Source organism: Embiotoca jacksoni, unplaced genomic scaffold, assembly GCF_022577435.1.
Source record: "Embiotoca jacksoni isolate LCO1_2020_lvr unplaced genomic scaffold, fEmbJac1.0.p SCAF_44, whole genome shotgun sequence".
In the NCBI taxonomy this organism is placed as follows: Eukaryota; Metazoa; Chordata; class Actinopteri; family Embiotocidae; genus Embiotoca; species Embiotoca jacksoni.
Genome location: NW_027185397.1, coordinates 2,398,954 through 2,421,471, shown reverse-complemented (window position 1 = coordinate 2,421,471; position 22,518 = coordinate 2,398,954). Strand labels below are relative to the sequence as shown.

At 37.6% G+C, this 22,518-nt stretch overlaps 1 protein-coding gene across 1 annotated transcript in view; it reads left to right on the top strand.

Annotated features, from left to right (window-relative positions):
* The window catches only part of prdm6 (PR domain containing 6), an 86,149-nt gene that overhangs the window by 5,798 nt on the left and 57,833 nt on the right, over positions 1 to 22,518 (top strand). Inside the window, exons 2-3 of the mRNA XM_069169331.1 lie at positions 6,831 to 6,979; positions 8,572 to 8,730. Of these exons, the coding sequence (XP_069025432.1) occupies positions 6,831 to 6,979; positions 8,572 to 8,730 (308 nt within the window). The remainder of the gene's footprint in view (positions 1 to 6,830; positions 6,980 to 8,571; positions 8,731 to 22,518) is intronic.

Here is a 22,518-nt window from a genome sequence, read left to right as displayed (position 1 = left end):
TTTCCTTAAAGATGACATTCATATACTTCTAATTATTGTTGGCATATAAAAAATACAGTGAGTGCTTTGACTGTATTATCTTTTATCTGGTAACGTTCACACTGCAGAGAAGTTGCAGGGAGTAGAAATCAGAAAAAGAAAAAGATTGTAGTTTAAGATAAATATTGAAAGTGTAAATAGATCCTCTTTTGGTGACTTGTTCAGTATTGAATCGTGACTACAATCTTTAGTGTGTTTTATATATTTTCCACATAAAGAGTTATATTACCGAGCTCCAGATGTGATTATTCTCTGTGTATGAGAACCAACAGAGCTGTTTTTCCTGATAACGTTTAATTCTAGAAGTAGAGAAAGGTGAACGATCCCCACCAGACTTGCCTCAGCTTATTTTAAAATGGCACGCATGGAAAAATGTAATGTATCCATCATTAAGCTGTTTAATTTATATTTTCTTTAGGCTCTTTATCCCAACATGCAAAGCCTTTAATATCCTGCCATCTTTTTTAGTTGAAGTTGAGAATAGTAAATAATTTTGTTTTAGTAAATTTACAGTTTTGCCAACAACAATTGAGTCCAATGTGTTTGTTGTGTTTGGAAAGCAAATGTAAACATTTTATGTCATTTGACCTTCCAAACTGTTCATGTTTTTAATGGTAGTGACACCTGTGTTAAACTTAAACTGGCTTAAAGCATCTTATTGTGCAGAAGCTACAGGAATACAAGGTTTATTACATTAATAGCTTCGAGAGATGGAATGCCTCTCAAACTCACACACACATTAGTTATCATACCTAACATGTTGGCAAATAGTTGCCTCATACAGCAACTGACTTGAGCAACATTATCATCCCATTGCATTTGTGCTTATATCAACCGAATACTCACCCTGTTATAGCTCTGGTTTGATCTCCACCAGCTCCAGAGAAAATTATCTGTCACTTCAGCACATTCTTCCACACTAATCTCTAACGGTGAGCTGAGACTGAAGCTGACAGTGAGTGTGCTGTAAAAAGAAAAACAAGTGGCAAAAGAGGCTGAAATGTAAATTTGTAGACTTTTATTTTTCACTGTGGATTTTCTACAGCGTAGAAGTGCAGTCTCGCTGTGTGGTCCCTTCTCATCTGGACTCCCAGATGTGCGAGAAACAAATACTGCTATTAACATCCATAGTCATTATGAAGTGTGGTGGTTTTGCTGAGAGGTCCAGAAGTTTGTAACTGAACCTCGACCTTCTCGCTGTTTAGTGCTCGAAATAGTGGCAAGTCAGGAAATGACACAATCTATTTTTTTTTTACTCCACGCACTTACACTTTCTGGATCAGTCAGATAAATGGAGGAGATTAATACCTGGGAATTTAAAGTAGACTAGTTTAAAGAGATAAAAAATTTGTCACATTGAGTACCCGTCCTAAAAAAAAAAAAAATCCTAATTTTCTGGGAACATAATGCTTCGCAAAAAGCAGCAGAATAAGAGAAGCCTGCTGAAGTTTTGGCTGGAAATAACCCATCAGAGGTGGAGCGGAGCTGTTTAAACACTGGCGACGGATGTAAGAGAATACTGAGTTTGAATGATGGGCAGTGAGGAGAGCGCACCACATACAAGTTCACAGCCAAGTTCATCAGTCTGAAGGAGAGGAAGAGAAGAACAGAGAGGAGGAAGAGACAGGTTCGCCGATGGGAAGACGAGGCATTTACAGCTTCAACTCGACTCAGAGATTATTAGCAGGATTATTAGCAGTATCAGAAGTCGACGTAGTAGCAGTACGTGACATTTAGAGGATGTACCTCATACGACTTGTGTCATGTAAGACATCACAAGTGAAAAACAACAATTTCCCACGTGCAAAAACCTGGAGCTGTGGCACTGGATAGACTCTCAAACTAAACTATTGTATTTTATTTTTAGTACAAAAATATCAAAATCAGTAATAACCAAAGTCCCCTACCATTGCTTCATAACAAAATGAGAAGTAGAAAGCTTAAATAAGTACAAGCATAAATCTTATGTAAAATGATATTCCAAGTTTTATATATAATATATTAGGTTAGGTTAGGTAGTTACTTTATTAATCCCCGAGGGGAAATTTTTTGATATGAAAAATGATATGATATCATAGGTTTTTGTGCATATGCAAACATTTTGTTATTATTTTTTAAAGAATATATTACGAACAACTGCCTACAAATTGAGCAGTATATGGTAAAGTTATTATCATAATTATTATATTGTTATAGTAATAGTGGTGATAACTCATGTCCGTTGCTATATTGTTGCTATCTATACACAGATAGATTACAGGTAATATATATTTCACTGCATCAGAATAGTGAGAGAGGCACTCAGATCAGAAGTGGTCAGATTACTTTATGAGTAGTACAAATATGATTATTTATTCATTCAGCTGTATCAGGCCTGTTAGCGTGACTAAAAAAACTGCATCCCCCTCAATTTCATTGGAAAGCATTGACCAGCATGTCAAGAGCCAATCAGCCTTTTGATCTAAATCTTTTGAGTGGTTAATTGGTTGATTGGCTTGTTTAGTTTGTAGGCTTCCTCGCTCCGGAGAGTTTGATGGATATGTTTGAGATAAAACGGTGTTGGAGGTTATGAGCATCAATCAATTTGTAAGTATGCTTTATATTTGTTATATCATTGTAGATATAAGGATGACTGACTGTTCAGAGTTTGGATGTGTGTTTAGCTCGGTCCACGTGCTCTGCAACTTGTAACATCTAAGTTGTAACTTACCATGAGTGTATTTGCAGTCTTATTGTTTATTTCTGCGAGAGTTTGACATATTGTAAAAGCTTAGAGGTTAGGATTTCTGTTATATCATATATCCTGCTCTAGAAACCACATACAGTAAAAAACAAGTGTAAATCTGCACAGCCTTCTCGTCAAGAAACCTTTTAAGCGTCCTCTCACGTACAACCCATTTACGAAAAAGTTGGAATGCTGTTTGAAATGTAAATAATAACAGAATTAGTTGATTTGCAAATCACATAAACCAATATAGACCAAAGACAACATATTAAATGTTGAAACAGAGAAATATTTGTGTCTTATGAAAAATATATGCTAATTTTGATGAGCATATATTTTGATGCCAGCAACATGTTTCAGAAAAGTCGGGACAGGGACATGTTTACCAATGTGTTGCATCATCTCTTTTAACAACACTGTGTTTGAGAACTGAGGCAACCAGTTGCTGAAGTTTTGAAAGTGAAATGTTGTCCCATTCTTGCCTGATGTAGGATTTCTGCTGCTCAACAGTTCGGGGTCTCCTTTGTCATATTATCTGTTTCATGATGTGTCAGATGTTTTCAATGGGTGACAGGTCTGGACTGCAGGAGGTCAGTTTACCTTCCAGACTCTTCCACCACATAGCCATGCTGTTGTAATACCTGCAGATTGCGGTTCAACATTGTTTTGCTGAAATAAGCAAGGCAGCAACTGAAACAGACGTTGTCTGGATGGCAGCAAATGTTGCTCCAGAAGCTGTATATGTTGTTCAGCATTAATGGTTCCCCTTACCATCACGGATGTTGACTTTTGAATTGTCCGCTGATATGAAGCTGGATGGTCCCTCTCCTCTTTAGCCCAGAGCAACAGGACAGTATTCCACTTCGCTTCAGTCCATCTTAAATGAGCTTGGGCCCCAGAGAAGGTGGCGGCGTTTCTGGATCATGTTTGTACATGGTTTCTTCTTAAATGGTGGAATTTTAACTGTGTTAAACTGTATGGGAATACTGTGTTCACATATGACGGTTTTCAGAAGTGTTTCTGAGCCAATGCAGTGATTTCCACTCCATGAATTGTGTCTGTTTTTAATACAGTGCTGCCTGAGGACCCGGAGATCATGGCCATCCAATGTTGGTTTCCAGCCTTTTCCCTTGTGTACAGAAATTTCTCAGAATTCTCGTAATCTTTTTGTGACATTATGCACCGCAGATGATGAAATCCCCAAATTCTTTGCAATTTTACGTTGAGGAACATTATTCTTAGATTGTGGCACCATTTGCCCATGCAGTGGTGAACCTTTCCCAATCAGCACTGCTGAGAAACTCTGTCTCCATAGGTTGCTCATTTTATACTCAATCATGACCTTTAACTTTTTTTTTAACGTGTTGCTAGCGTCAAATTCAAAATAAGCGTATATTTTTCATAAAACAATAAAATTGATTAGTGTCATTGATATGTTGCCTTTGATCTATTTTAAATTACATACAGGTTCACATGATTTACAAATAATCACATTCTATTTTTATTAAAATTTTACACAGCATCCCAACTTTTTTGGAGTCAGGGTTGTATACTACCCAATACGCGATTACAAACTCCAAACAAGTGATATTTTTCAGAAGGTGCCAAACACCACTGCAGGGCCGTGTGAGGCTGAGGTTCAACACACATGGTGGTATTCTGGCAGTGAGCCAACTCTGGCCCAGTCATGGTTGCTAAATTTGGCTGGGTATATGGATCTAGGCCAGTTTGGGCTGAGAATATTAACTGTATCAACATTGCAGGTTGTGATCCTGTTTTGGTCTGAAGTACAAACACATGAATCAAACCTCCTAGAACTCTAAGTTAAACTCAGCAGCAAGATCGGCTCGACCTGAGTCTCTCCGCACTGTGAACTTTCCAATTAAGTTTTGAGTTCTGTGGATGTAAGCAGTGAACGTGTTTCTTTGGATCTGTAGCCGTTCTTAACACTGACAGACTCAAAGACAGTAGGTAATGTAGAAGGTGTGTATAAATACTCCTTTTCATAGTTATAGCTGAAGTTTCCGAGTACAACCGCGGTCTGATGTGCTCCTCACAGAGGACCTCACTGGAGCAGGTGGCAGTTCAGAGCCTGAAAAACAATCTGGTGAAGAGATGATGTTTTCCTCTGAGTTCTAGATGTCATTATAGTGTATATATTTATATATACACACTATTATATAGTTGATATAGCACAGGTCGACCAGACTGACCTGCTCCCCTGCAATAATGTTTTGAGTAATAATACTACTATAATATTATTACTACTACTGTTAAATATTATGGCTTGACATTTGACCTTTTGACTCTGCTTACAGTACACACATATCACTTTCCGGTATGATGTCATGTATCGCTGCTGTGTACTGTTCTGCCTCTAACACTTGTTTGTTTTTCATATCATGTATTGTTTCTTATGTTATGTTCTTATGTCCTTTTACTATACCTGCATCAGGAATTGCAATAAGTACAGCTCATTGAATTGAACTGAATTTGAATTGCGAAGCATTTCAGGAGGCAAATGACTGGCTGTAAGTGGTGGAATCTAAATAAATACATTAACTCAAGTACTCTACTTAAGTACAGTTTAGAAGTATTACCTGTTTACCATATATGCTCAAGATTTAATCTTTCTACTTTCTGCTTTAATTGTCCTGCTTGTCAAGCTTTTGTTGACTTTTGTGCTGGGACTTAACACGTGTGTATTTTGTTAATAACTTGCTTATTTCCTTTGTTTGTTTGTTTACACATGAGATGAACAGTCATCAGTGGAGATATAGTAAAGTGACCGTACTTTAGTGTCTCTCATTGGTTGAGATTTCACTCTGAGCATGTATCCCGGAGTGTCCCTGAGCTGAAATAGAAATGACGTTTTTGTTTATCTCAGTTTCATAAAGTCAAGCTTAAAGTGTAGCTTGTAGAAATTTTTCCCATTTACTCAACCGTGGCCCTGCATTAACTTTTATGATTAATGGCCAAAATTTCATTTAATTAACTTTAATCAATCATAGTGTAAAAGTAGCTGTCAGTCTATCAAATGGCCAATATTTTAATTTTGGGAAAGACATAGAAAAAACATTAACATCCTGTTCCTCTCAGCCTCTCGGCTCTGTGGGAGTTTTCTGTCCAGATAATAATCTCTCATTATGTTACTACAGTCAATTAACATCCATTACTGTCAGACTGCATCTCTGAGTCAATGTTGACACTTGCTAATTCCCAGCAATACACTGCTCGCCACATTTAACCTAGAAAAACACTGCAGGAGTGGACGTGTTTCCTCCCTTTATCACCAGGACGTTGCTCTTTATTCTACTTTCCTTTTGCATCAGTTTCAGTTTTTCATCCAGTCAGAAGGACTGAATATTCGTGTAAAGATTAAGATAATCACTCAAACCTCATTTTTCTCAAACACAGCTGCACCTCATTCTTTACCATTAAAGCTCCTCATTAGTTCTGTAAATTGACTAAAATAAAATTCTGTATTTTTCAAGCACAAGTACCAAATATCTGCTGGATTCAAGTTCCCAAACGTGAGAACATGTTTTAAAGACCAATTAATAATTAATTTAAGAAAATAATCAGCAAAGTTAACAATACATACAATAATTGTTCGTCAACCACTCCACAGACACTACTATTTCATAAAATTGGCTAAATCTGTGTTTTTTAAAAATATATTTTCATTTACAAGGTGTATTCTGAATATCTGAAGGTCTTAAAAAATGTTTTAAAATTCAAGGTTAAGGTTACTTTTTTGTCTATGCAAAGACAAAATTGTTTGGATTAAAAGGACTTCTGAAATAACCAACACACAAAGGCAAAGATTTATTCATATTGGTTAGCTGACATTAGACACGAGTTATGATATGGACACAACAATACAGATATGTGCTCATGTTACAATAAAGACAAATCAAAGGATCAAACACAGCACTTTTTCAACTAGCATAGTTTGCGAAATAAAAAAAAAAAAAAGTCTATACATATGCTGCATCATTTAAATCTGTGTGTGTTATTTGTCTGATTGTTTTCTTGTTGTAAAAAGTCTTTCCTTTCTCATCAGGTTGCGACATGTGTGCAGACAACAGGAACGGCGAGTGTCCGATGCACGGCCCTCTTCACTCTTTACGTCGGCTTGTTGGCACCAGCAGCACAGCTGCACCTGTCACTCTGCCGGACGTCCCTGATTGGCTGAGAGACCTGCCCAGAGAGGTGACTCTCCCACTTTATGTATCTTAATGAACTGACTACCTGTTTGTAGTATTTAATAATATTTCAATGTTGGATGTCGTGCAAGGTTTATCAACATTTATTATGGACTGATATGTTTATCATGCTTGACAAAATTTTTATTTCTGTCAAATACAGCATTTAATTTTCCTTTTTCCTTTGACATAACTCAAAGTTGTTTTTTTTGTTTTTGTATCAACCAAGTAGAATACTGTCTTTCCCCCTCTGACTATTAATTTGGTATTTTATAGTTTATATAAAAAGATGTTAATTGAATGCATGCCCTTAATATTGAAAACATATGTTTGTTCTACTTTAGACACTTCAGTTGAGAACAAAACACTGTGAAATTTCACATAGTTTTGGATATATTAATAATTTTTGGGATAGCTGTCTAAATGTCTACTGTATATTCATATGCTATTTGCATATACAGTAAATAGTATGAGACAAAACCCTAAATCAGTCTCTACTTTTGCTTCATTGCTCAAATTAGAATGCCTTAAGTAAAAAAAAAAAAAAAATCCATTACATCCAGCTCCAACACGTTGTTGACCCTTTTTCAACACTATACATCTTCTTGTTTCAGTCATGCATCATACATGATTAAGATTTTACATCATCTTTATCATCAGTTGTTGAGTCTCACAATCTTCATTTTATCATCTCTATTACTCTTTTTGTGGTTCATAAATGTACCCGCCACAAATCTGGACACCCACCTGAAATATTGGGTGGTAAAAGTCGTTCAATATACAATGAAAGTCATTTTAGACACAGTTAGTCACACACCGGTGAGCTGCTAAGATGAAGAACAGCGAGTTCAGCATCACTCAATTAGTCCAACTTCACTTGTATAGCACCTTTTGTACAGGTCGGTGCTATTCAAAGTGTTTCACAGGTGACTGACAGATCAAATGTAAACAGTGAAACAACTTCAGAGTAATACACAAATGGTGAGAAAGTACTTATAAGAAGCTTTTTATTTTGTTGAATAATAATTCGAAAGTAAAACAAATAAAAACTAAATAGAAAGCTAAACTACAACATGAAAAACATTTAAAAGCACAAATAAAATCAAATACATTATTTAATAAAATGTTAATGTTCAGAAAACATTGGAATCTGAAACTAAGCTGAAAAGGTAGATTTTCAGCTTGTGTTTAAAGCTCTTCTTGGATCCCCAGGCAGTTCTGTTCGATCAGCTCGGAGTATAAAACTAAAAGCTGCCTCACTAAATATTTTTTGGCCTTTGGAACAACTAAAAGACTCAAAGTGGACCTGACACAACTGGTCCTAGTTTATAAACAAATAGGCTGGTGCAAGTCCATTAAGTACTTTACAGAAAAGTAACACAATTTCATATGACAACGACTGTTTGTAAATCAGTACTCTTACTGAACGGAGCTGCTGCAAGAACTTTCACACTCTTCCCTGGTGTCAATTTGTTATGATATTCTCAATAGCTTTTCAATGCACAAAAATTCATGTAATGAATAGTAATATCAGCACTTGCAACATTTCTCTCTTTTTTTTGTTTATATTTTTGACTTCACTGTGTTGTGTGTCTGCAGGTGTGTTTGTGTACTAGTACAATTCCTGGTCTGGGTTACGGTATCTGTGCGGCTCAAAGGATCCCTCAGGGAACCTGGATCGGTCCGTTTCAAGGAGTCCCCTTGCTGCTGGACAAACTGCAGTCTGGAGCACTGAGGAACTCCAGACACCTGTGGGAGGTAAGGAGGAAAAAGGGGTGATGTGCATGAATAACCAAACTGCCTCACGGCATTTGTCTGACCAATGGTCAGGCAAACCTCAAAACCAAGCAGTATTGACGCTTCGCTACACAGAAATCAAACCTATGTAAAAGAGGTGACCGGTGTCAGAGTGCATAGGTGAACTATGTTTATCCTTTTCTAAATATAGTTAGCCATTATAGACATGTTTGAAATGTGTAGGGTGTAATTTGACAAAGTGAGAGTGATGAGGGTTGTTTAACATCTTTTTATCAGATTTCCAGGCGCCAAACTTTAGATTTATTTTGATGTTCTAAATGCACTGACTACAGTGCATGGATAAACAACACACATTGATAATCTGAGCACAAAGTGTCGCGTGTGCTTCAAAGTGGTGGTACTGAAGTTAAGGTTCTTAATTCATCTGTTCTGTGGGAGGAAAAAAAACTTTTTTTTCAGGCGCGGTGATGCTGGAAATAGAACAGTAGCCTAGAGTGTAAAGCACGTGCACGTGTGGGGGTTGTACACAGAAACTAATAGGAGTGTCTGTTTTGATGTGTGCTGTGCAGCGCCTGTGTGTTTTGACCTTTAGGGTTGCCACCTTTCAGCCACCACACCAAAAGCCGGTCTTGTCTATTGGTAATTTAATTATAGAAATTTACTGTACAATAAAAATCGGTTTACATTGTGTCGAGGCTACCCGTTGCTATATATAGTATATAATACGATACTATATAGTTATGGGGGAAAAAAATCCATAGCCACAGTAATGTCACTGCTGCAAATAGCCTGCAGTGAGCCAACAAACAATTGTTAAACTTTAATAAACGCATCAGATTTTTACAGTGAAATAAAATGATCTCCACAGCTGTGATGGTGCTCAGTCCTGAGGACTGGAGCTATTCATCAAACGATTGAACTATGACTCTCTCTGACAGCTTACCTGTTGGAAGTGAAGAAAAATATGTGGTATCATTTGCGATGAGGTCTTGATGGATGTAATCTGTGTCAGGGATAATTTATGATCAGTGTAGGGAAGGTTACTTTTGAAATGTCATATGTTACAGATTATGAGTTACTCTCTTAAAAATGTAATAAGTAATGAAGCTTTTTAAATTACTTCATCAAAGTAATCTGAGTTATTACACTTTTTGATGAATTTTCTAACTAATGTTTTAAACTGGTAAATAAAGCCAAAAAGTAAAAAAAAAAAATTAAAAAAAAAATAGATGAGTGGGTGCTGTCAATCTCACAACAGTAATCAACACAGTTTCAGATGTTTATTAAATGTTCTTCAAAATCACTCAAATATTTTAATTTAAACACACAACCACCAAAACAAATCACTGTTATTGGTTTCTCTTAGAATTAGTATTTTTAAAATATGGAAAAATATTGTTTTTACAGCAGGAACATAACATTTTTACAACAGAAAAGTCACAATAAGTTCACAAATATCATACTAATATTTTTGACATCAAAATAGTGATTGAAGTTTCGATAGAAATAAGAACAGACATCCGTCATCATTAGCAGACACAATACAGTCTGTGGAAACTCCTCTATTCTCCTTCCTTTGCGGCAGGTAGAGGTAGGAGGGGCCAGTTTGGAGGAAGGGCTGCTCAGCCACCAGCAAAGTTGAAACCAAGCTAATTTAGATTACAAACTACTCTAAACTCAGCAGACAGACTTTCCTCTGTTCTCTGTTTAGGTGCTAACTTCAAACTCTCCTCTGGTATCCGGTCATCGTAGGGCTGTCTCAGACTCTCCCTCACAGTGTCGTGCTTGCTTGCAGAATGTCACTCTCTCGCTCTACCTTGCACTCGCCTTTCCCTTTCACCAAGAATCCTTTTGTTGTGTTCATGCAGCTGTGAAAAAGCTCTTGGGCACTCTGATAATGGTGGAGGAAAAACCCTGCTAACATGCCCGACATGCTATGTGGAACTGTGGCTGCACCGCAGTGACTCCGCCCCCTCTGCTGCACATAGAACCGGTCACCTTTTTATTAAAGTTTATTCATATTAAATGTGTCACATGTCCAAATTGCACCAATTTTGGCAGTGCACAACCACGTTCCACCAGCAATACACTCACCAAATTTGAAGCCGATGGGAATAATGGTTGTCAAGATAAGCAAGGGACAAACATACATGTGTATACAGAGATGAAGACTTATATTGTGAAGATTTATAATTATTCCCTGTGAAACAGTTAAATGGTGTTTAACTGTTTAATGTCAGTGTGGACAAATTGTCAAAAGGGTCTGATAACCACATTTGAGGTATCATTGCTTTGGTATACAGCCCTTTGTCTCTTTATCTCTGCTTTTATTGGACAGAATTTGTACTGTAATTCATTTAATCATTGGCTTTCGTTATATATTGTGGCTGCACATGAAATAGGATTTGTTATTGTCATCATATTGAGCTGATGAGGGAACACAAAAATGATGTGGCTACTGAAGCCTTTAACATGGAGCATTACAATTATGCACCCTTAGTTTGCTTAACAGTCCCCAACATTTCTCTGGTTTTGTGTAGCCTGTGTAACTACAGGACACAATGACTGTGGGTCTTTTAGGTCTTCTGAGGCAAAAAAAAATAAAATAGAACAAGAAAAAAATAGAACTAACTAGTACTGCCTCCACCCACCCATCTAGTTTGTCTGCCATGTCTGTCCAGAGTCATACATGTGGTGAAGACTTTGAAGGAATTAAATGATAACAATGATTTTGGCTTTGTGAGCAATAGTCTGGGTGTGTCTGTGATTTCTTCTTGGAAATGACCAGAGGGCGCACAGACATTTTTTTTTTGTCAAACTCCGGAAAGCTGCAACAGAGACCCTTGAAATGCATTTGGAAAACCTATGGCAATTAAACTATGAGTTTGGAGTGGCGTTTTGAGTGACATTCACATTTCCAACAGGCACCACTGTCAAAAACCAACAAGGACACATCCCAATCAGGCGCGCAATCAGGTTGGTTTTACTATGACTTTGGCCTTCATGAATTTGTCCCCCAGGGTCAGACTGTCAACACACACTTCTATTGGGATGTTCTGAGGCTTCTGAGGGAAAACATTCAGAGCAAAAGACCTAAACCAAGGCGCAATCATGAGGGTATTGACTTGGGTCCTCTGACAGCACAATGCGCCCGCTCACGGGGTATTGAAAACGCACAAGTTTCTTGCCCATAACAACACAGAGGTCACTCCCCACCACTCTTACTGACTGGATTTGGCTCACTGCCACTTCGTACTGCACTCCATTTGCGTGCAACAAGAGTAGTCTCTGAAGTCTTTGATCCCCGTCAGACGTATATACATAGTACATACATACATACGGACAACCTAAAAACATGAAATATCTTCGGTCACAGCTTTCAGTCATGGTACTTGACAACCACTGGAGTGGGACCAGCTTATTTGACAAAAAACAGAACATAGTCCTTACTGGTTGTTTGTAAATTTTCTCTGTTCAATCTATATATATATATTTTTTTTTAACATATTTAGAAGTATTTTCCAAGAAAAAAAATCCCCAGGTGCCTTAAAGCGTCTTAGATGTAACTCTTTAGGTTAATTAGGTATGTGACACATGAAAAACCGTCCGTCTGAATCCGTGTGCCTGAAACAGCCAATGGACAGTTCCAAAGTAAAAATGCTCAACCGTGGCCGTGTCTGCTTATTTTACTCATTATACATCTTAGCAGATAAAGACAAAACTACATGGACATTGTAAAGAGATTAAGACTCAATTTTAATTGGAGGGTGTCTTTAAAATGTTGAATTAATTCATCTTTTAATTGGTTAATCCATAAACCATTTTAGGCTCCTTGTTCAGGTCATGGTTGTATTAATTGAATTAATTGCTTAACAATTATTGCTATACCCTGCTTGGAGTTGCAAAAAATAAAAATAAATAAATAGCCCATTACAGGTATTTCTATTGCGTCTTATGTCGTGTTAAAAGTCTGAAATTAAACTCTGCAGAACTGTTCTGTATCATGTTTAGTCCGTCAGTTGTGTGTCCGGGATTTTTGTTAGTATTTTAGCGTGTTTGTGTACGTGTGCTTCTAGTCAGCATCATGTCACCGCTCAGTCCATTGATCAGAGCGGATTGTATTTACATACAGTGGCAGGAGAAAGTCAATGTGGCAGTTATAAACAGCTGCATTAGCATTAGAGAGCGGGAGGGTGGGAGACGGAGAGAGAAGGGAATGAGGGATGCTGGGAGACAGAGAGATAGATGAGTCCCTTGTGGCCGAGGTGGTAAAGGTCAGTCAGACGTCGGTTGACCGGACATCAGTCTCTCTGCTGTTGACCGCAGCGGGACACGAGGAGGAGGAGGAGGTGTGGGTGGAGATGGGTTGGTGCTGATGGGGCTGCACAGGGTTAGAGGTCGGGTGTGTGTTTGGGGGTGGGGGGGTGGGGGGACTCAAGTAATCACAGGCCAAGTCCAGCAGGAGCAGGGACTGTCATGTCACATCGGGATTTGGGGTTCAAACATAGCTCATGAAGGAGCTGATATGTTTTTAATCCGTTTATCTGATCAGAAAGTGACTAAACAGTTTACACTCTTACCTGTTAATCACCTTTGGGCTGCTTAAGTGACACTGAAGCAGCAGTTAGAGCAGCGGGCTCCAACCTTAAGTCCACCGTGAGCTAATTTGACAAAGAATAAGTGGTAGAGAGCTGCTATTGTCACATTACTGGTTAAATTTAGTCACATATAATAAAACATTTACAAACCCAACTTTCTTTATGCAAACAGTTATCAAATGTCAATTTCAAAAACTCACAATTTCTGCCAAAAAACATCTTGATTTCTATCAGTGGCACTGAAGATGTGTTGTCCATATCCATAGGTTTCAATACCAAACACAAAATGGAGCTTTAAAAATAACCATCACATTTTTTAAGTCATAGAACACTAAATGTTACTCACTTTTACTTGTTTTACTGTTATGGAGCCACTTAATCTCTTTCTTCAGCCAATCAATTCATTTTGCCGCAGGTGTACTCTAATCAAGTTCTCCCAGCTCAAGGATCACTAAAGCAAATGGGATGCGTCTGAACACAAGCAATAGCAAAGGTCTGAGCACTTTTGTAAATGAGATTTCAGTCCGATATTTAACAACTGCAAACATTTGAAAACCATTTTGTCATTTTATGTAGTATGCATACAACTGGGAAATCTCCTATTTTATCATAAAAATGGACCTTGAACTTTGACCCCTTGGTCATATGTTGCGATCTGTAGCACGACATTTGAAGTAAAAGGACACAATTTGGTACGAGTATCGTTATGCTTCCTTTCAATGCCTCTTCTTCTGCTTCTTTTTCTTACTTTTGTGAAGAAAACTTTAATCTTCAGCTTCAACTACTCCAGAATACAACTCCATGTATATTAGGACATCCTGGTATTTTTGGCATACGGCATTTCACTAGCTACGTTGTGAGACATACTTAATCTTTATCTGGTATACTAAATAATATAGTAGTATGGGTACTGGAACGCATAGTAAGTAAAAGACAGAAGAAAAGAAAATTGAGGTCTTGAAGTCAAAGATATATTTTTGACAGAGGGAGACAGAAGGACAATTAATGCAATACAAGGATTATAATTTATAAAATGATTTTATTTTGCTTTTTTATTGCTGATACCACCATAGATTGACAAGGCAACTTTAAAAAAAAAAACAACCTCCACCCAAACTCTATTATGATCATTTTAATAATAATTGTGTCCCCCTAAAACTTACATTATTCTCATTGAAGTCCATTTCTGTGCATGATTCCAAAGATGAATTCTTATGCTATTTTTTTTTTCTTTTTAGGTTTGTACCTAATACTGTCTCAATCACAAGAGCTGATTCAGGAGAAAGTCCTTTTTTAACAACAGTTTATTAGATTTTTAAAATGTGTATACAATTTATGAGTATTTATATCTGCATAAGTACGGCAGCCACATCAAACAACACGACAAAGACTTTCAGTATGTAAAGCAGACTAGTAATCCTTTCCTGCAGCATTATAATTCAGTGTCCGAAGATTCATTCATTACAAACTGGAATTTAGAATTTTCTGTTTTTATGTCTTTCCTTTTGCTGCTGGAGTGATCTATAAAGTCAAAGTCCGTGACATTTTTGTCAACATAATTTGATATAATGTCAATCATTTAATTGAAATAAATGCCTTTGGTCCTAAATCCCTTTTTAAACTTGAAAAAATTGAGGAAGAAAAAACCCCCATAGAGAACACACTGGACGGGAGACGTTTGTTTTTGCTGCAGTTGTTTTTAATTTGGACCGATGCAGTCAACCTGTGATCCTCTATGGGTCTCAGACCACTCTTTGAAGCTCCCTGGCCCTTGAGAAATGGTGATCCGATAACCCAGCTCTAACCATTGGCAGATTATCGGCTGCCGAGCTAAAACCAGTCATTAGGCCCATTGATGAAGAAGCTTTACACACAGATCCCATTAAAACTCACTGGTTGTTAAACTCGCTTATTGATGCCCCCCAAAACAGGATGAGATGTGTGTCCTATAGCCAATAATGGAGCTTGTGTCATGTTGTCTATGGTGTCCAGGAAGGGCCAGTTTTAATCAAGACACTTCGCATTACATCCGGGTTGAACGGTGGAGGATTTTTCTGGTGCTGCAGTATTTTACGGCTCGACAAATTAATCTCCTCTGAGGCAGAGCTCAGTGTTGGAGTTCGAGTTTATGGTGGGATAATTCTTTAACTATCTGACCTGCAACTCTATCACTCACTGGTTTCTGTACTGAGGCAGTCAGGAGACTACATCTTAACACAAACTTTTAACATGCAGTTGAATGTGGGAGTAGAATAAGGGTCCTTTAAACTGCAGTTTTGACAAAATGGTATACAGATAAAGTTTAAGGCTATATCAATCAGCTGATTAATTGCAATTACATTAAGTTCTTTCTTTTCTTGGTTCCAGTGTCTGTAGTGTCTTATCTCAGAGTTTGGAAAATATTTATTGTGCAATTTTTTTTTGCTTCTTAATAAACTTATTTTTAAAGCAAAAATATTTAACAGATTAATGAGTTAAAGTAAGTGCTAAATCAAAAACAAGAACTAGTGGTAAAATATCCAAATTAAGTAACATTTCATACACTTTCAGATCCCAAAGAAACAAAGAAAATGGATGATAATGGATGAATTACCAAATGACCCTTCTGGACACATGCCCAGGGGACTGTGGGGCCAGGGACTTCACCTGCATATTCCAATATCATATTGGCAAGAACACAAAGATTTTGACCATAATGTTGAAGTGTCTGCATCTACTGTACTCACTATAATAGTCAATGACTATCAATTAGGATTGAAACACTTCTGTAGACTAGTTCCTCTTGATCACATTCAACTTTTCAACTTTTTGAGATATTTGCATCTTTCTCTTTTCACTGGGACGTTTACGTTGCAGTTACAATGCACGTCTTTCCTTAAAAATAGTAATAATCAGTCATTTGAATGACAGATCGGTTCCTGAAAATATCTAAACATCTGAACAGCAACTTCTCAGAGGTGGCTTAGCACCGCACACAATGCAAAACAACCACTCAGACACCAAACGTGACACGTTTGGTGTCTGCTTCAGTCATGGGGATTTAGTCCTGTTGTGCCATAATAGTAACGACTTTAAAGAAATGTAATAAAAGGTACTCAAAATATTTTTCGGGATATTTAAATAAAATTGATTTGACTTTGTGAGGCCTTGTTGTTCTTATCTATGTCTGTGTTGTGTAAAAATCCATTAAGTGAAACAAAAACTGGAGGAATTTGTTGGCATGAAAAAAGAAAAACCTACAATTTTATCTGAAATAATTTGAAACTGACAAAAGTAACCGACCTCCATCATTGTTCATATATATATATATATAGTATATATACACACATATATACTATATATATATACACACACATATATATATACAAGAAATCTGACTTCTGCTTTTGATTTTTGAGTAAACAGATTTTTTTTAAATAATCAAACTTTAAAGAATAAAAATAAAAATTGTGAAATTAATTGGACCCTTAAATAAATAATTGATGATGACACTTACCAAAAAGCTCCAGTTTTATCTCATCTGTTCAAAGAAAGTTTCCCCAGAAGCTTTATGGCTTGTCAATGTTTACCATTCACAGCATCCTTCTGTTTAATCTGGGGTCGATTTTCCTCTTGCAGCTGCACACAGGCAGTTTGACTACAGTCCCATTCACCTTAAACTTGTTAATAATATTTGCAGTACTCACTGGAACATCAAGTTACTTGGAGATGGTCTTATAGCTTTAATCTTTAACATATGTGTCTGTAATATTATTTTTGATCTTTTCAGACATGCTATCAGATTTGCTTTCTCTAGTTCATGTTCAGTGCGGTGCACAGTGATACCAGACAGCAAGGGTACCACTTTACTCATATATAGACATACAGTATGTGATACTAATTAAAGAAAGCAGTTCATTTGAAATTTCACTATATCTCAGTTATTTCTCATTTTTTGTGGGGTACCAACAAAAAGTATTGTACTCCAGTGAAGTACCAGCCCCTCAGATTTCTATAGTAATTAATTCCTATGACAATAAATATTTCCTTTTTGTGAAACAGTTACTTGTTGAGGGAAATCTCTCGACTCAAACGGTGACCTCCTGGGCTGAACCTCGAGGCCTTCTTGATTGAAAAGAATGTGCAGTAAAAACAGCCGAGCCGTCCCAATGCCACGTCTCTGACCTCATCCTCTGGGGTTTTACGGGAGTTTTCATTTGGACAGATCAGAGACTGGACAAACTGTCAGCGCATAGTCAGTAAAACAGCACCAACCACGACTTCAAAGCAGGAAAGAGAGAAGAGGTTGCGCTGCTCAAATTGAGGCAAAATATTTTGTTGGTGTGGAATGTTGGTTGGACATGTGGATACAGAAAATTTTAGAAAATATCTTGATCTCGCATCATAAACTAGTTTCTTTGTCTGTTTCTAGTGGTTTGTCTGCCTGTTGATGTTTGTCCGTCTGTCCATCAGTGTTTTCCTGCTGCATTCCCTATTGAATTCCTATTGACTTTGTGATTTTAGTGGTTTGTGGTCACAGTGTCCAGTGATGTTTTCTTGACTGATGTCATTATTTAATGTTTGTGTATTCTGGGTTTTATTAAAGCGCCTCATCACATTTGAGGTCATCATTTTGATTACATAAATTGTAAATGGTTTATGTCAAGTTAAAAGTGGGGGTTTTCTTGTTTGGATTTCAGTGAGGCAAATATATTTTAATCAATGGAATTTATGCATTAAGTAATAACTGCTACACGACAGTTAACGCAACATTTAGTTTTCGTAGTTTTCTATGATAGCAAACTCAAAATCTTTGGGTCTTTAATGGTTTCTCAGACAATAAGCATTTTTCACTCAAGCTGCAGCTTGTTCTGCAGTTTTCCCAAAAAACTGACTTTTACATGAATTTATTTAAAAAAAGTTCTGTCAGACTGAAAGCATTTTGATATCTGCAACAGGGATCTCCATCTGAGGATACTTGCAGTAGACCACTTTATCCTGCATTGTCATCTTTGCATGCTTGTTTACATGTGTAAAGCTGACTATGGAAGCTCACCAGCTAAATGGAAAGGCAGATTACTCCGGGGACAATTATAGAGGATCAAAGCACCGGGACATTTCCTGGTGGCCTGAGGATCATGAAGAGTGATGAAATCGGCAGGGAGATCTCTGAATCCTCCCACTAGACATAAATTTCATACCATAGAGTTCCCCGATGTGAGAATGCACAGGCCAAAAATGGCGCTATCATTTCTCAGTTGATGCACATAACAATTTTTTGGTAAACCATCCAGATTACAAAAAAGTTTTCGCTCAGATGAACACAGTAGCCAAAATTGTAACTACCTGGTACCTCTCATTAACAAACAGGGTTAGCTTACAAACTTATCCCTCTGGTGGATTGCGTGAACAGGGTGGCATGGGATGGAGTTCGAACCCTAAATTATTGTTTCAGTCATGTAGGATGGCCACAAGTCCACAGACCACAGGACAATTTTCCACCTCACCTCAGTCTGTCTTAAATGAGCTCTCTCAGAGGTGTCCATGTTTCTGGAACTGTGTTCACAGACAATGTTTTTTTGGAAGTGTTTCTTAGCTCACCCTGCTCTGAACATCTGAGACCAAAGTTTTCAATGTATTGTATGTCTTAAGTAAAACTTGAGTCAATCCTTAAGGTGACTGACCCCCAGTGGTGGCAAGATGAAAAGATGATGGTGGACAGATAAGAGCTTGATTGGGTCAAGTGGACTGTTTGAAGAACTTCTGTTGCATTATGAAGTGGTTGCACAGTCAGTAAGACAGTGTGGTACACAGGAGATTGTCCTGGTGAGTGGTGGTACCTTGGCCCTGTGGGCGGTGTGTTCGTGTGTCACGTTCTGCTGCTCCTTTCTGGTCCTGATTGTTCTGTCAGAAAGCAGCAGCTCTGCCTCCAGACGGGAACTTTCTGCTGTTGACATTGAGGTGAATCAGGGTTGGTTATCCAAATATTATCCGTTTCTCTGACCGATTATTACCCCTCTGATTTATGGGTTGGCTTTCTGCTTGCTGAAAACACAGTTTCAGATGGTGAAAGGTTCCGACTTTATGTGGAGGCCCCCAACTGTTGCTCTTGGGCATGACGGCAGCAGCGGTGATGGCAGCAATGGCAGCACAGCTTATAAGGCTTACTGCTGAAAAATGGACCTCGACGACATGTGTTTAAGAAAACTGAAAGATATGGTGGACTGAATACTGGCGTTTCAGACAGGATGAATGAGCAGGAGTGCCGCTTTATTTTTGGTTTCATTTAACTTTCATTTAATTTCACCTGGCAAGCCGAATAAATCCTGTGGCTATAGGGAAGCTTTATCATTCAGAGTGACAATAATGAGGAGAATCAGATGGCTATGGGAAGTATGTATGAATGGTGTGTTTCCACATTCAGTATAAGGGACAGGGTTGAGGAAGGGTTAAAGTAGAAGAGAAAAAAAAGAGAACGAAAAAAGGTAATAGAGAGGAGACAATGCTTTAGATTTAAATTTTAGCCCAGGATTGTTTTAATGATTGGCATGAAGTAGTTAAGCAAGAGATGATCTAGTACTTTTGCAGATTTATGTTAATGATATTTTACTAGTCTGTATTTTACAACTATTCCTAAGCAAACTTTATTTGTAATTTCCAAATGGCTGGTGATTAGCTGCAAATTACCACAAAACACTGAGGCTGAAACAGACAGGAAATGTGCTGCAAAACCCAAACCAGGATCCAATAAAGGCTAAAAGCATGCTGTGAGGGCAGATCAGAAAGTTCAGAGACTGCTCCTGTTGAATGTTTACATGTACAAAAATCATTCTGTCATTAGGGTTGGGCGATATGGCCCTGAAAAAGATCACGATATAGCTGGGTATTTTTGCAATAGAGATATTCTTGACAATATAACAAAATACTGAAAAATATTTGATCACTGATTTTGGTGAGACATTTTCAACGAAATAAGTATAAGTCTATATGTCAGCAAAACATTTTACATTATGCCTTCAGATATTCAGAAAAACTGAAGATCAATGATCTCGTAGTCCTTTAATTGTAATCAACAATAACTCAAAGTGAGATTTCAATTCTGTATACAGCCCTGAGGGGGGATTTGGGGTGCAGCAGTGCAGGACAGCTGCTGCTCTGTTAGAACCATCATGATCAGCTGTAGAGCTTCTAATTGCTTCCTTGCCACTGTAGGCTGATTCAACAATATTTAGGCCTGATTTTCTGAAGTTTAGCGTCGACATTTGTCCATTCATAAATTAGTTTTGGGCTCATACGGTGCTGCGTAACGATATGACATCATGACTATAACAGGTCAGAATATTGTCTTTATCACAACATGATTTTTTTCTATCGTCTGAAAAATTATGCTGGTTTAAAGGAATTCTATTAAGTTCTTAAGTAATAAAATAACACGTTAATAAGAATAGGAAACATAATGCTATAGCCATTGTAGAGCTATAAAAGTTACTAAATAGAGACAGTACCACAAAGAGACACTAAACAAATTCAACAATAGAGGCATTGTGTATTTTTTGTGCTCAGGGGTCTCCTCTCCTATAATCAGAATGTGCATGCAAGTTGTGATGGCAGAGGTCTTTAGTAGTTGAACATAGTTTCTGATCAAGATTTATTCAGTTTGGAATAAAAGTCCCTTTTAATTCCGTGTTATCTGTATTATTATCATCTCCTGTTGGAGGGGGATGAGACACAGCAAGATTAGGAAAAGGAGGAAGAGGTGAAGAAGAAGGATAAGAGGAGCAGGAGGAGGAGGAGGAGGAGGGGGAGGAGGAGAGAGGTGTGGAAGGGGAGGGAGGAGACATGGTAAGATAAGGAGGAAGAGGCAGATGAAGAGAGCAGATAACAGTAGAATTAGCGGAGTTTCATTGATTAGCTTTAGAACAGAAGCACTGCGAGCATTGATCGGCTCTCAGGGACAGTTTTAAAGGATTTGGACTGAGAAAGAAGAACAAATGGAACAAGAAAACGGTGTGTTCAGTGGTGAAAGAGAGGAATTAAACTGACAGTCCTGACTTACTCTGACGCTGATGTTCCGTCAGACGTCACTAACAGACATTTAATCAGACAGTTACTGGGAGTCTAAATATCTTCTGATGTGATGAAAAACAGCTGACTCATCAGTTCTAGTTCTGTATGAAATAATAATGTTTGTGGTTCACCGAGACAACCAATCAGGGACTACATCCTGATATCCTGTCTGCACATATTGTCTAGCTCCTGCCTCTTATGTATGTGCATGTGAGAATATTTAGGTCATTTCAATTCAATTTTATTTATGTACAAACCCATTTCCAAAAAAGTTGGGACGCTGTGTAAAATGTAAATAAAAACAAAATGCAATGATTTGCAAATCTCATGAACCCATATTTTATTGCAATTAGATCAAAGACAACATATCAGGTGTTGAAACTGAGATATTTCATTGTTTTATGTAAAATGTATGCTAATTTTTAATTTGACACCAGCAACACATCTCAAAAATGTTTGGACAGGATCAACAAAAGACTGGAAAAGTTGTGTAACATGAAAAGAAACACCTGCTGGAACATCTCACAACTAATTAGGATAATTGACAACAGGTCAGTAACATTATTGGGTATAAAAAGATAATTTCAGAGAGGCAGAGAGGAAAAAGTGCAACAATCAAAGAATAATGCTCCTAAATGCAAAATTGTAAAGAATTAGTGGATTTCATCATCTACGGCTCATAATATCATTAAAAGATTCAGAGAATTTAGAAGAAATCTCGATAGGCGAGGAACAAGTCCAAAAACCAATATCAGATTGTCATGATCTTCGGGCCCTGCGGCAGCACTACATTAAAAACAGAAACAGTTCTGTAGTGGAAAACATTGTCTGGGCTCAGAAGAACTTCCAAAAACTATTGTCTGTGAACACAATTCATCTCTGCATCCACGAATGCAGGTTAAAACTCTACCATGCAAAGAAGAAACCATATGTAAACATGATCCAGAAACACAGATGCTTTCTTTGGGCCTGAGATCATTTAAGATGAACTGAGGCAAAGTGGAAAACTGTCCTGTGGTCTGATGGATCCTCTAGGCTAAAGAGGAGAGGGACCATCCAGTTTGTTATTAGCGCTCAGTTAAAAACTGGCATCGGTGACGGTGCAGGGGACGGTGCACATGGGACATCTTGGAAGGAACAATGA